At 45.2% G+C, this 14,993-nt stretch overlaps 1 protein-coding gene across 3 annotated transcripts in view; it reads right to left on the bottom strand.

The window, feature by feature from the left end:
* The window catches only part of srrm4 (serine/arginine repetitive matrix 4), a 350,732-nt gene that overhangs the window by 21,157 nt on the left and 314,582 nt on the right, over window positions 1-14,993 (bottom strand). For all 3 annotated transcript variants that reach the window (XM_080208425.1, XM_080208427.1, XM_080208426.1), the window contains exon 8: window positions 12,019-12,196. In XM_080208425.1, the coding sequence (XP_080064551.1) occupies window positions 12,019-12,196 (178 nt within the window). The remainder of the gene's footprint in view (window positions 1-12,018; window positions 12,197-14,993) is intronic.

The raw sequence follows: 14,993 nt of genomic DNA, 5'->3' as shown, positions 1-14,993 counted from the left end.
TACTGTTCACCACACGTTATACGGAATGTTCGTTAAGTACAATTACTTTTATTTTACAGGCAGCTACATTTTCTTAACACCAATACCGAATTCTGGCTGACAGAGACAAACACTCAATGTCTGTGAACTGGATCAAGAGTGGAACCAAATTAAGGCTGGATGGGGAACAAAGCAAAGCTGGTTTTTATAAAGAGGAGCGGGTGAATGGCAGCCTTACTTATGAACTATCTCTGTGCTTCCTTGTAGCATAAAATTACTGACCCTGTTAACCAGTATTGTCCATGGAAACATTTGACCCAGCAAGGAGGATATGCCTTGTGCTGGTCTGCAGCCACAAGCAGCCCATTTAACCCGAGCGGTAATTCTTCACGTGCGAGTCTATAATGAATGGCAATACGTCCTTTTACCATCTTGGGTATCCCAGTCAAACACAAGTCTGCCCTGATTTAAGGTCCATCTGTGCTCACACTAACATTTCCAGCACAAAGTACTGAACACTGACCCTAAATAGAAACATGGGCTGAAGTCTTCTCTTCCTAGCCTGGGAAGCATATATTGCTCATTGCAGTTGCCATTGTTACTCAGCACACACCAACGGCAGCCTGGAATCTTCCTGGTCTGCATGATGGTCCTGTATCGTGGAAAGACACTTCTCTCACTCTGTTTGTATCCCTTGCACTCACATATCATTGTGCAAACAAGAGCGCTGAGTACTTGCATTCAGGCAACAGAGACCCAAGTAAGTAAGCTTCTGCTGTTCTAATTCCTGCCAATGTGGCAAGGATTAACCTTCAGACTGAAGTGCTTCCTCCTCTCTTGGCAGCCTGGTTAAGATGGGCATTGGTCCGTTGTATATAGAATGTGACAAAGGCATCATATTCTGCTGTCCCATGTGATACCACTTTGCTACACTAATGTACAGTACTACAGAGAATCTGTTAAAGAGTTTGGGGGTGATCTTATCGACCGTTCACGCCACGCTCCCGCTGCAGCGAGGATGGAGAATTCGGTGCCCAGCTAAATCTCTGCTCACTGCAGCGGGATGGGAAAATCCTGCTGGCGTGAACGGTTGTAACATTCCAGCAGGACTATTTCCTGTCAAATGCTGCAAAAAAAAAGAGAGTAGAGAATCAAATCTACATTTTATACCCTGACTTTTTGCAAAAATATTTCTAACTGCTGCGAGTGGGGAAGTGGGGGCTGCTGGCTTTATAGCACCTGGTGACCAGTGATACTTACAGCTCAGAGGCACGATTGCAATATGTCACAGTAAAAATGACACAGAAAGATGAGAATCTCTATGGTAATGTTCACACTATGTAAGATACAATTGTAAAACGCAGATTGGGGTAGGCTCTGGTATTGCACCAGAGATCTTCACTGTTTTATGCTGCAGTATAAAAGTTTGTAATACAGTTGTTGAAGTCAGCAAAATGAAAATCTTTTGAAATAAAAGTCCCTCCATTCAGAACACTCCCTCCTTAACGCTCCATAGCAATGTTGCTGCACATGATGAGAATACATGTTAATCTGCACCTTCCATCACCCTTGTTACTGAACTGACTCCTGCCCAAGGGAAGCACACCACCTAAAATCTGATTTAAGAATTGATGATTCTCCTGTCACACCCCAACCGCGGGCAGTAGCTGAAGTGACTGGCAGTCCTGGGACCCTCAGCTCGCACTCAAGACCATCTGGTTAAGAAGTACACGGCCACACCGCTGAGCAATAAGTTTACATTTATTTATTAGTGTCGCAAGTAGGTTTACATTAACACGGCAATGAAGTTACTGTGAAAATCCCCTAAGTTGCCACACTCTGATGCCTGTTTGTGTACACTGAGGGAGAATTTAGCACGGCCAATGCAACTAACCAGCACATCTTGTGTGGGAGGAAACTGCTTGGGTTCAATTCCAGCCTCTGGTCATTCTGTGTGTGAAGTTTGCACATTTTCCCCGTGTCTGCGTGGGTTTCCTCTCACACTCCAAGGATGTGTAGGTTAGATGGATTTGCCATGCTAAATTGTCCCTTAATATCCAAAGATGTGTAGGTTAGGGGGATTAGCGGGTTAAATGCATGGGGTTAAGGGAATGGGGTGGGGGGTTGGGTCTGGGTAAGAACGCCCTGTTGGAGAGTTGGTGCAGGATCGATGGGCTGAATGGCCTCCTTCTGCACTGTAGGAATTATATAATTACTGGATATGAAGACTGATACAAATGAGCTTTTCTCAGCTAATTATTTTAAATTCCTGCAAATCAGCAGGATTCACTCTGCAAACCCTATCATTCAAAACCATTGCATTTACGGATCCCTAATGGAAGCATTTCTAACAAAGTAATCATTAGTGCTGGTTAATCTCTGCAGTGTTGTGGTTACATGCCATGGTCACTTCACTGCAAATGCTGTCATGAAATATATTTAAAATGGCTCCTGTTGTCCAAACCTCAGGGTGTGACGAGAAGTATAAGTGGAGGCTGACTGCATTTGATTGCTAATCCTGGCTCGCCCTCTGCAACACGATAGCTCTTTCATTTAGCTGCCTCTCCCTGGGGGAGCAGCAACTGCGACGAATAACGCCATTCTCCCCAGCTGTTCTTCCCCTTCACCCAGGCGTGGGTGTGGACGACCTCGGGATTCTCAAACGCGGGCTGGAGATCACCCACTGCCGGCTTTAAGTGAAAGCGCAAGAGGAGGGTTAGGTAGGATCAGTGCACTGCTTTGCAATTAAGCTTTGGAAAGCAAATTGACTGAGGTTTCTGGAACAGTATTAAATAGACAATCTACAGCATGGGTAGGTAACAGCCAGTGGGAGAGCTGGTTTGGACTATTTCACTGAATATTTAGATCTATCCGTAACTCAGAGGGTGGTGATGGTCTGGAACGCGCTGCCCATGAGGTTGTAGAGGTGGGTTGCCTCACATCCTTTAAAATGTATCTGGATGAGCACTTGGCACATCGTAACATTCAGGGCTATAGGCCAAGTGCTGGTAGATGGGGTTAGGCAGGAGGTCTGGTGTTTCACACACGTTGGTGTAGTCTCGATGGGCCAAAGGGCCTTTTCTGCATGGTATGATTCTGTGACTCTATGATTCCCATTCCCAGTGACTAGGAAGCTCACAGCCTCCTTGAACCTTTATGCAACCTGGTCATTCCAGGGCTCAAGTGGCAGCTTGCGTGGCATTATTCGGTCATCAGTTCACATGTGCATCTGAGAGGTGATAGGGGTTCTGTATGCCTGGGCCTCTGAGTATATCCACTTCAACCTGGACTAAGCCCATCAAGATGCCCCAGCTACAGGATTCATTACCATCACCGGGATGCCTCAGGTCCAGGGGCAATCGATTGCGCATCCATGGCCTTAAGAGCACCAGGGGGTGTTCTTCATCAGCCAGTAGGGGTTCCTCTCCCTGAGTGTGCAATTCATGTGTGACCACTGTCTGAACATCATGCATGTACGCGCGTGGTTCCAAGGAAGCACGCATATATCCTGGAGAGCATGCAGATCCCAGGGTCTTTGAGGGCCACCCCAGGCTGCCAGATTGGATCTTGGGGGCCAAGGGATATCCACTGAGGTCATGACTGATGTCTCCAGTACAGAGGCCCGAGACCGAGGCTGAGTCCCATTATAATGAGGCTCACAGCACTACCTGGACAATAATTGAACAGTTCATTGGCCTGCTGTAGATGTGTTTCCACTGCCTTGACTAGCAGTGCTCTTCATTATAGCCCCCAGAGGGTGTCCCACATTGTTGTAGCCCATTGTGCCCTCCCCACCCTGGCGCAGCAGTGGGGTGACAAGTTGGAGGAGGAGGGTGAGGAGGAGGAGGGTGAGGAGGAGGAGGGTGAGGAGGAGGAAGGAGTGGGCAAAAACACGGCAGAAGGAATACAATATGGTGGAGCTGGTTTGAGTTTTGGAAGGAAAACTAAGAAAGCAGAATATTTTTTGAATACTGAGAGAATGATGGAGAAGTGATGGGCAAGAGAAATGATCGCTAGACTATTAATTCAGAAACCCAGCTGATGTTTTGGGGACTCAAGTTCGAATCCCGCCACAGCAGCTAGTGCAATTTAAATTCAATAAAAAATAGCTGAAATTAAGAATCTACTGATGACCACGAAACTATTGTCGATTGTCAGAAAAACCCACCTGGTTCACTAATGTCCTTCAGGGAAGGAAATCTGCTGTCCTTATCTGTCTGGCCTACATGGGAGTCCAGAGCCATAGCAATGTGTTGACTCTCAACCGCCCTCCAGGGGCAACTAGGGATGGGCAATAAATGCTGGCCAGCCAACGAAGCCCATATCCCACGAATGAATAAAAAAAAAGACTGCTTGCATCCAAGAAAACTTGGGTGCCCTTATACAAGAATCAGAGAAAGTTAACATGTAGGCACAGCAATTAGGGAGGCAAATCTTCTGGAAATGTTCAGTACTGAGGGAGTACAGTTCAAGTAAAGAAGTCTTACTACAACTACACAAAGCATTGGTATGGTCACACCTGGAGTACTAGTTACCGTTTTCACTTCCTTACCAAAGGAAGGATATACTTGGCCTGAAGGGAGTGCAATGAAGGTGGTGCCGTGCCTTCTGCTGCCTTGGCTCCAAGCTCAGGAATACACTCTCTACACAACCTTGCGTCTCGACCTCACTTTCCTTACTTTATGATGCTCATTAAAACATCCTTCCTCTGCTTTTGGTTGTCGGTTCAATCATCTCCTCATGCCACAGGGTGTCCCACATTGTTTTATAAAGCTCCAATGAAGCACCTTGGGATGTTTTACTGTGTTAAAAGGGGCTATACAGATATAAGCTGGTGTTGTTAGATGTAGGTTAGAGCCCTTTCTACAGTGGCAACAACACACTTCGCCTCCCACCTCAGAGCAGCATGCTGACCACATCAGTGTGATATTTCTATTTCCTGCAGTAAACACTCTATTATTAGTGGGTCTGTGCCAGTAAGTGCACTATTCTGTGCAAACAGGACCTTTACAGTTAGCATCAGTCAAGGTTGAACATAGAACCTGGAGATGAAAGATCAGCGTCTTTCACCACGCATATCTTGGGTGGGATTCTCCCAAAAAAAAACTAAGGGCCGAATTCATGCAAAAACTGGAGTGAACCCCTCTGTTTTTTTCAGTAGGATTTTCAAAATGATGGTCCCAGCATGAATCATGCTAAAAATCAGTGGGCGGCGCTTATTTCTATTGGCGAGGTTGGCAGCATATTGTTGCACGGGCCAATGTGCGTGTATGGATCTGTCCGCACCAAGATTGGCGCATCTGCTGTAGCACCCTACTGCCAGCCTCCCGATCACTGGCCAGTCCCACCAATTCCCTGACGACCCAATTGCTGGCTTCCTGGGCCAGCACCGATCCTCCTTCCACAACCACCCACCCGAATCTCCCCCCAGCAGTCTGGATCTCCCCACCCTACAACCCCCCCACTGGCAGCCCCAACTCACCCCCCTGCAGTCCCAATCGTCGCCCGCCCACCCCCCCCCACCCCCGTAGGCCGAGCCCCGATAGTGCGCACACCCCCATCCGCCAATGGCCAGCTCCAAATGCTGATTGGTCCCAGTGCAGAGTGGCAGTAGGATCCCCAACCCCCACTGATCACAGCCCCCAAAGGTCCCCCAAAAGGCCCCACCCTCTCTGATTTCACCACCTTTGCACTGCCCTATGCCCGATGGGCAGTGCCAAGGTGGCCCCTGGACATTGCCGCTTGGGCAGAGCCAGAGGGGTCGGTCTGGCACTGCTAAGCTGGCAATGCCCAGGGGGAACCCCTTACCCCCGACCTCCTGTGAGGCGTCCATGCCTTCTTGCCTTCCCTCCTGCGGGGGTTGGGGGAGATGATCATTTACATAAATTTAATCAGCTCCGCGCTGATTTCTGGAAATTCGGTGGCTGGAGACACACGGAGGCCATGATCCCCAACGGGAAACCCACTAAACAGCCTCTGCTTAAGGCTCCCGGCCTGTTGTGCAGCTAAAGCAGTGCAGTGGGCTGGGAGAATCACCCCCATTTCTTTGAAGAGGCAATGTCTTTTTCACAATCTCACACAGACCATGTTTCAAAACCAGGGACTAGAAGCATCCTTTGGTGCTTGTTTTCACTTTTGTATAGGTTCCCCAGCACTAATAAAGTTCAAGTTTATTTATTAGTGTCACAAGTAGGCTTACATTAACACTGCAATTAAGTTACAGTGAAAATACCCTAGTCGCTACACTCTGGTGCCTGTTTGGCTACTTTGAGGGAGAACTTTGCATGGCCAATGCATCTAACCAGCATGTCTTTCATATTGTGGGAGGAAACTGGAGCATCTAGAGGAAACCCATGCAGACACGGTGAGAATGTGCAACCTCCACGCAGACAGTGACCCAAGCTGGGAATCAAACTCAGGTCCCTGGCTCTGTGAGGCAGCAGTGCTAACCACTGTGCCACCATGCTGCCTATAATGAAGTAACACATAACTAATAGCATTTTGATAAAGCCTTGCTCTTGAGGTAATGCTTTGCATTTGATTTCAGAAAACAGTAAAAGATGTAGAAAACTATAGGAGTGAAATTTTGCCTGTTAATTATTTTATCAATCAAGAACGTAAATACAAAGTGGGCTTCCCTCTTTTGTACTCATCTCGATATTTTAAGTCAAATTATCAAATAGGATCATTTCACTCTGATGGGGGGAGAAGTTAGAGAAAAGCCTTGGACATTACATGTTAGAACATATTTGACCTGAAGCTCAGGTATTGTCTCGTGTGACGCAGTATTTGGTCAGGACTTTACAAATTCAAATGATAATTAACATCTTGTCAAATAAAAAGTTTAAAAGCTGACAACACGTTGAGCGACACTGCGAGCTACTGATCTTCCAGTGGGACAGAGGAGTGGAAATCTTCACAGCCACTGAGGATAATGGGAATGAACAAGTTTTCTATTCTATTCACTTTTACAACCAGCTGTGCTTAGACCCCATGTTTCAAAAGCTACAGCAACACAGGCAGTTCACTTAAATTAGACTTGCATTAAACACTGCAAAGAAGGAAGGGAAAGGGATAAAATAACACTGCTGGCTCCAATTTGACGCAATCATCATACACAGTCATAAGCAGTTAAACACCGGTTTTACATGTTAATGTTAGATTAACTTCCTGAATGGTGATGCATATTTAATGGGCTGTGTGAAGTGATTAATGAAAGGGCTATTTCACGAAAGCACCAGTGTTTATCGTGCCGTGAAACCTTAGCGGAACATTTTGCTAGCACAGGATGGGGGCCAGTTCATCCACTGTGTAGATAACGATGTCAGCCCATCATCGGAGCGATCTGCTCTTGTCCCACTTTGCTTCTCAATCCCCATAAAACCTGACTGCCAACCCAGCTGTGGTCAATTCACTCAGCACAGGCTTGGCAACCACACATACTTAGGCCTTCGGCTGAATTCGCCAACTAAACTGGAAAGAAGTAGGTAGCTTTTGGGACCTCTGACCTTGAATCCCTCTGCATGCCCCCTTGTCCTTCCTGTATCTCTTGCTCCAAGTCTTTACTCTGAGCCTGGGTGAACCTTCAAACACATGCACGTCGATTTATGAACTACACCTGAATGACACTGTGATACGTTTCCACATCATTTGCAAACCTGCACAGAAAGATTGGTTTGCCAAACACTTTCTCGTGATGAACTTGCCCCTAATTCAGGAATAGGGCGGAATTTTAGTGGCACGTCCACCTGAGGTTTGTATGATCCTGCCCCAGGCCAATGGAGAATGCCGTTTTCCGAGCCTTGCCTGCCCCCAGAATCAGGGCAGGCATGCCGGTAACGTTTCGGTCTATATTGTCTGACTTTCTCTCAATTCCAGAATTGCTCTACATAATCCTATTCAACTGGGATAGTATGAGAAGACCTTACATGGACACCATCAATGCTCCTCATTGATCTACCACCAGAAGCACACAACTTCCTGGCATAATATATAATCAGTCTATTTTCATAGCGTATTTCTAACGTATTTCAACTATCTCAATTCAATCCAATATTTTTACCTTGCGTCATTTGCAAATCTCTCCAAGGAGCCACATGGGGATCATTCAGGATCAGACATGGTTCCTTACTTTGATCAATCTAACCCATATTTCTGATAATTAAATGGTTCTGTTAATTTTTTTTCAAAACTTCAATTAACAATGGGTGGAATTTCACAGCCCCTCCAGGGTTTTCCAGTTCCTTTCAAGTATATGAAGTTTTGAACCCGCATTTTCCTGCCCTGCCCCCACCATGGGGGTAGGTGGGGAGGGAGGGAGGTGGTCGTCAAACTCCACCTATTGCACTTGTGACAAAGTATCATTCAATTCACTACCTTTTTGTGAAAGAAACTTTAAAATGTTGGTGGAAGGTGGCTCTGCATTGTTTTTCATTGCAATAAAAAGAACAAAAAAAAAACAACAGATGCTGGAGAACCAAAATAAAAACAGAAAGTGTTGGAAAACCTCAGCAGGTCTGGCAGCATCTGTGGAGAAAGAAATAAAATTAACATTTCGAGTCAAATGATTCCTCCTCAGATTTGCATTTGAGTAACAGCATTGCTGTTCTTAAAGATATTGCATTTTTAAAAAGACTCTTTGGGGTTATTAACTAATGGCCTAGATGCTCTGAGAGTAGAATCATAGAGCCTACAGTGCCGAAGAAGGCCATTTGGCCCATCTAGCCTGCACTGACAACAATCCCACCCATGTCTTAACCCGTAACCCCACATATTCACCCTCTTGGTCCCCCCTGACACAAAGGGGCAATTTATCATGGCTAATCAATCCAACCCAAGCATCTTTGGTGTGTGGAAGGAAGCCAGAGTACATGGAGGAAATCCATGCAGACACAGAGAGAATATGCAAACTCCACACAGACAGTGACCCGAGGCCGGAATCGAACCCACTGTGCCACCGTGCCATTCTCATACAAGTAGACCACTTCTGCCACTAATGATATTTGCTTATGTTCTGACATAAGGCAGCGCATTTTGCTTCTATCCATTAGGATGGGTAGCACCAAGGCTTTGTAAATTCTATAAAGTTCCAGGTAAAGTTTGAAGCCAAATTGAAGGCTTAAGTATCTGCTTAGCATCTGAAAAACAGAAATATCCCATTGAATTTGAAAGAGCTGTTGTGTAAAGACAGATTAGGTGCAGGTATTATATGAAATGCCACAAATGAATTTAAACAAAAATTCATTCTTGACACTGTTTTGCTTCTACTTCACCCAGACAAAGCCACTTGAGTTTCGGGAACTTCTAGTTTAGAGAGTAGAGGATGAGAAATTATGCCACATAGTGGCTGGAATTTTACTGCCTCAACTGCCACAGGCATTGGAAATATTAGAGGCAGGTGCAAAAAACAGAAAACACTGGAAAATCTCAACAGGTCTGACAACATCTGTGGAAAGCTAATAGAGCCATTGTTCCAAGTCTGGACAACCCTTCATCAGAGCAGGAGGAAGGACATTAGAGGCAGACAGTTGGGATGTAGTTGAAAAGGAGTAGGGACAAAGGAATCAAGTAACTGCTAAATATGTACTTGAATTATATTTTAATTGCACTTAATGTCCATTCCATTTTTTTGAATGCTTTGATTAATTTCCTATTTTGGAGAGGATTTTACAGACTCGCTCGTCCGGAAAACATAAAATAGCGCCTGAGGTAAATGGACCTTTCCATGCTCCGCCCCTCACCTGCTCTGATTCCCCTGGTGGATGGGGCGGTAAAATTCCGACTACTGTGTGGCATAACCTCTACTGTCTAAGTTAGAAGCTTCCTAAACCCGTGTGACTTTATCCTAATGAAGTAGAAAACAGTGCCAAGAGTGGGATTTAAAAAAACATTCATTCATGGGGCATGCTGGCCAGCATTTATTGCCCATCCCTAGTTGCCCGAGGACTATTGAGAGCCAACCACATTGCTGTGGCTCTGGAGTCATGTGTCGGTGAGACCGGGTAAGGACAGCAGATTTCCTTCTCTAAAGGACATTAGTGAACCAGATGGGTTTTTCCAACAATTGACAATGGTCTCGTGGTCATCAGTAGATTCTTAATTCCAAATACATATTTTATTGAATTCAATTTCCACCATCTACTGTGGCGGGATTGGAACCTGGGTCCCCAGAACATTAGCCGAGTTTCAAGATTAATAGTCTCATGACAATATTACTAGGCCATCGCCTCCCCTTTCTCATTTGCCTTTCATTCAGTACACTTCCTCTGCATCATTGTATTATGCCAATGAACAGGTTAACCTCCTATCCACAATAGTTCACACAGTGTTGCTGTTCGCCACGTTTCCAAAAGTTGATATTCGTATTAAAAAGGGACAGATATGTAGAGTAGACTGGTATTCACCAGAAACTAGGCCAAGGCTGTCAAAGTACTTTCTGAACCTCAACGGCTACTACTAATGATAAAACTCCATCACTCAACTCTGATCTGGAAGGCTTTCCAAAGGGAGTTTAAAGATCTTCAATGCTTGATTTGGACAAATGGAAAGTTCAAGATTAGTAGTGGTGTCAGTCTATCATTCAGTTTGCAACTCTCAATAGAAATTGGCACTGATTGAAGGTTCCTTGCTTACTTTCAGTCGAGTCCCTGTTATCAAATCAGTTCTAAGATTCCAGAAGCTTGCCCCTTATACAGGTTATCTATCTGTCAACCCTGCCATCGTTTTCCTTAGATCTCCCTTCAATTTCAAGGGCACTAACTTCACAGAAATTGTTTAGCAAACTTTCTTTTTGCACCCAGATGGAATGATGAAGTGAATTGCATTGTAAAGCATCATCATGTCATTTTGCAGGTCACATCGGTTGTGGTGAAAATCACACATTCCTCTTCTTGCTATCCAGAAAACAAGAAGTTAAAGACTATTTTCCAAAGATCCCCTTGGGTAACTGTTCACTGTTTTAGCGCGTTGCTTAACAGTCCCTGTCAAGTCAACATGACCACTGTTCACAGTTAACAACTAGGTCAAACTTTGCAAGAGTGTGAGGTGAATGTACTAAAAATGGCAAACAAATTTCAACTTAGTTTTAGAAAACGATTTTACGTTCATATTAAAGCATATTATACAAATAAATATCAACGGGATTTCAGGTCAAAGGTTTAATTATTTTCTACACAGCGTTGTATGAAATCAAAATTTGACATATTGAAAAAACAGTGGGACCTGAAAATTGGAAATAGTTTGCTGAATAGGTTAGGCCCTGGGTAATGACTGTGTGGCATAGCAACACAATTTCAAATAAGTTCAGATGAAAATAGGTTGGATAATGTGCAAGTCATAAGAGATTCAAGGCAGACTATTCAACATTGCTTAAGATGAGAAATGACAGATCGACTACCCATTTTGCACTCAGTCTGATTTACCTTTATGATGACTACATGGATATTGAGTGGGCTGTATAATGGGTGGTTGATCATTGCTTTGACAAGTCCATGTTAGTGCTTAAACAGCAAAGGGCAAATCTGGGACTTAGTGCCTGCACTGTGCCTGTCTGTTGTACAGTGTACGGTTAGTAGCTACGAGCCTGCGATCAGCAAAACCCAGCTTTGCTCTGGGCTTCTTTGCTGGAAATGGACAGGAGGCGCAACGTGAACTTGTTACCGATCATCAAACGTTGGCCTAGTCCTGAACAAGGGCCTTCTGAACATCCAGAGTCTGTGGCGCATCTAGCTCCTTAACTTGGAAATAAAACATTTGGACAATAGGAGATTATGACAAAAGAAAAATGGAACGTATTGCTGAGAAATTAATAAGATCCAGAAAATAACAGAATCAGGCTAATGGATGTTAATCACAGTGGGGCACGAGGGATGGGAAGTGGAGCAGGGGATAAGAGTTTAAGGCTGAGAACACCAAGCTTCTCTACTTAAGCACTTGTCTTCTTGAAACCACACGTTATTTTGCATGGCCCCAAGTAAAGTTTATTCTTAGAATTTCACGAATTGTCATAGCGTGAGAGATAAAATTGGCCTCCATACTTACTATTTTGTCGGTCGATTTGCTGTTTTTATTCTGAGGACTTTTACAAGGTGATTTGGCTGACTGGGAGCGGCTATTGACAGGGACACTCTGCTCTGTGCTGGCCTTTGAGTAAGCTCTGTGGCTGCTGCTTCTCGATCTGCCTCGTAGGCTCTGCGCTGCTCCGGGACGGGGCTCATGACTGTGGAAAGAGCAGACGAAGAGCAAACGTAAAAACAACGTCGTGAGGTTTAAAGAAATAAAAAAAATGCCATTTCCTCCCCTGTTATTTTTCCTCAGTCCTTTAGGGTCTGATCACCTGTGAGGTTTACTCAGGCCTGATACTGCTTACTGAGTAACCTGCAAAGGTAACTGAGGCACTCTCTTTTTTATTCCTCTCCTTTCAATGGTGAAGAACTAGACCTCAGCTAGGCAATTCCTTTCCACACGTTGACTTGTCACAGACTGAGAACTGGGGCAGAACTTGCCTGTCACGCCTGCCACTGGAATCATAGCGGGTAGGACACGGACCATGCAAAGGATGGGACTTTCCAGTCTTGTGGTGAGCACGGCGAGAAAGTCCTGCCCCTGCAATCTGAAATAACTCCTCAGAGGACAGTGTTCCTTCACCAGATTCTCTTTTTTTTTACAAACTCTGTTCCACTCCTGGAGTGCTTCAGGTACAGAGTCAAAATCTGGAGTGTCAGTGGACTTGACACTCCAGTATTTATATACAGCTGAGGCTCCCTGATTGGCCAAATGACTATGATCTCAATCGGGGAGCTCATATTCCAAGATCCCAACCTCATGGGCCTCGTTGAAGGCATTACACAGACATGACCACATGGGAGACATTGACAATTGTGACGAGCAGTGTATAGCAGAATTGTGTTTCTCCATGGGATTTGTGTCATCTCCTACATGAAAAGACCCACAATCAACTGCTGCATTAACGCAGAGTTTCCTGTGGCAATGAAGGTCACTGAGGACCCTGAAATTCCTTGATTCCAGCTCTTTCCAGGCAGTCATGTATGATATCAGCAACATCAGTCAACCTACGTTCATGAAATCAAAAGAGAAGTGCTGGAAAACCCCATGTAATGACTTTAATCAGGCAACCGAGGGGGACCTGTTAGAGTATGAGCTCCCTGATTAATGGCCAAATTGATGGGCCAATCAAGGAGCCTCTTGCTTTGTATGTAACCAAGAGTCCCAGTTCCGCTGGGGCTCCGAGCGTAGGCTGCTAACTGAAAGCACTCTGTATGCTGCTGTCTGACTTGGAAATAAAGGGATTTTGGTGAAGGGACTTCTATCTCCGAGGACTTATTACACCCTAGCAGTTTCTGTGCAGAGAGAAAGACAGTTAATATATTGGACAGTTAATGCAACATGGATCCAACTGGCATGATTGAAGTGATATTCATGTAGAGCAAGATCTAGTGAAGTGAGGAGCTCGCTGATTACATACATTGACTGTGAGAGCCGAGCACTCCATTTACATCCAAAGCTTAAATATTTATTTTGCTTTTACCATTTGAAGTTGATGACAATTCTAATAATGCTATAAATCATTAACTCATCATGAAATATTCAGCGTGTATTCAATATTATTCATCAGGTCATGGTTAGACAGCAAGCCCGATTTCAATCTTGTGATCCACTGATATGAAGGAGGGACCCCTGAGCGGCCCATTTACTAGCCTAGGTTGTCTGTCACTGACATTGTACTTACTTTAAACGTTCTCTCACCTAGTCTAATGCATCTAGGTATTCCCTCAGTGGCTGCAGTACGGGAAGGGGAAGGCAGCTGTGGGTCAGTTAAGGGCTGTTGAGATGCTTGTGGATGGCGACCTCCAGGACCAGAAGTTGATTATAGCGGTTCAGCATCTGCCAGAGCAGCCTGGTACCAGCTGAAATTTTGGCATCAGGGTGGGCATTACTTACAGATGTGACAAGAATCCAGACATGTTGCCATCACGAGTGATGACATCAGTTTCCATTTCCATTGCAATACTGCCCCTGCTATCAGGCTGAAGGAGAAGGTGTGGGAGGTCTGGTCAAATGGCATAGATCCCCAATACATTTAGTCTCCCAGATTTATCTGAAGCACTGTAGATGGTGGAACGCTGAGACTGCAACATACAGTTTCACAGAATTCCCTACAGTGTCGAAGGAGGCCAAGTCTGCACTGACAACAATCCTACCCAGGCCCTATCCCCGCAACCCACATATTTACCCCACTAATCACCTGACACTAAGGGATAATTTAGTATGGCCAACCCACCTAACCTGCACATCTTTGGAATGTGGGAAAAAACTGGAGCGCCCGGAAGAAATCCACGCAGACACGGGGAGAATGTGCAAATTCCACATAGACAGACCCCGAGGCCAGAATTAAACCTAGGTTCCGTGGTGCTGTGAGACAACAGTAATAACCACTAATTAAGCGGCCTTGAAAGATGTCATAGATCCTTGAAAGGAAGGTTCAGCCTGTTGCAGGTTAGTATCATAGACTCCTACAGTGCAGAAGGAGGTCATTTAGCCCATCGAGTCTGCACCAACCACAATCCTACCATGGCCCTATCCCCATTACCCCATGCATTAACCCCAGCTAGTTCCCCCTGACATTAAGGGGACAATTTCGAATGGCCGATCCAACCAACCCACACATCTTTGGACTGCGGGAGGAAACTGGAGCATCCGGAGGAAACCCACTTGGACACAGGGTGAATGTGCAAACCTCCACACAGAGACTGACACAAGCTGGGAATCGAACCTGGGTCCCTGGTGCTGTGGTGTGGATTGTGGGGACAGGGCCTTGGTGGGACTGTTGTCAGTGCAGTCTTGATGGTCGAATGGCCTCTTTCTGCTAACCACCTCGCCACCATGCCGATATGTGAAATATTTTTGAAAATCCCCACTCCGTTGAAGGAGCCTTTATTCTACATACATTCTGTAATGCAGTTTGCATGTGTCTGCAAGTGACAGTAGGTGCCAGA

This window comes from Carcharhinus amblyrhynchos, chromosome 20, assembly GCF_965287045.1.
Source record: "Carcharhinus amblyrhynchos chromosome 20, sCarAmb.v2.hapA, whole genome shotgun sequence".
Lineage (NCBI taxonomy): Eukaryota > Metazoa > Chordata > Chondrichthyes > Carcharhiniformes > Carcharhinidae > Carcharhinus > Carcharhinus amblyrhynchos.
The sequence above is the reverse complement of the archived record's forward strand: the minus strand, read 5'-3'. Positions and strand labels throughout refer to the sequence as shown.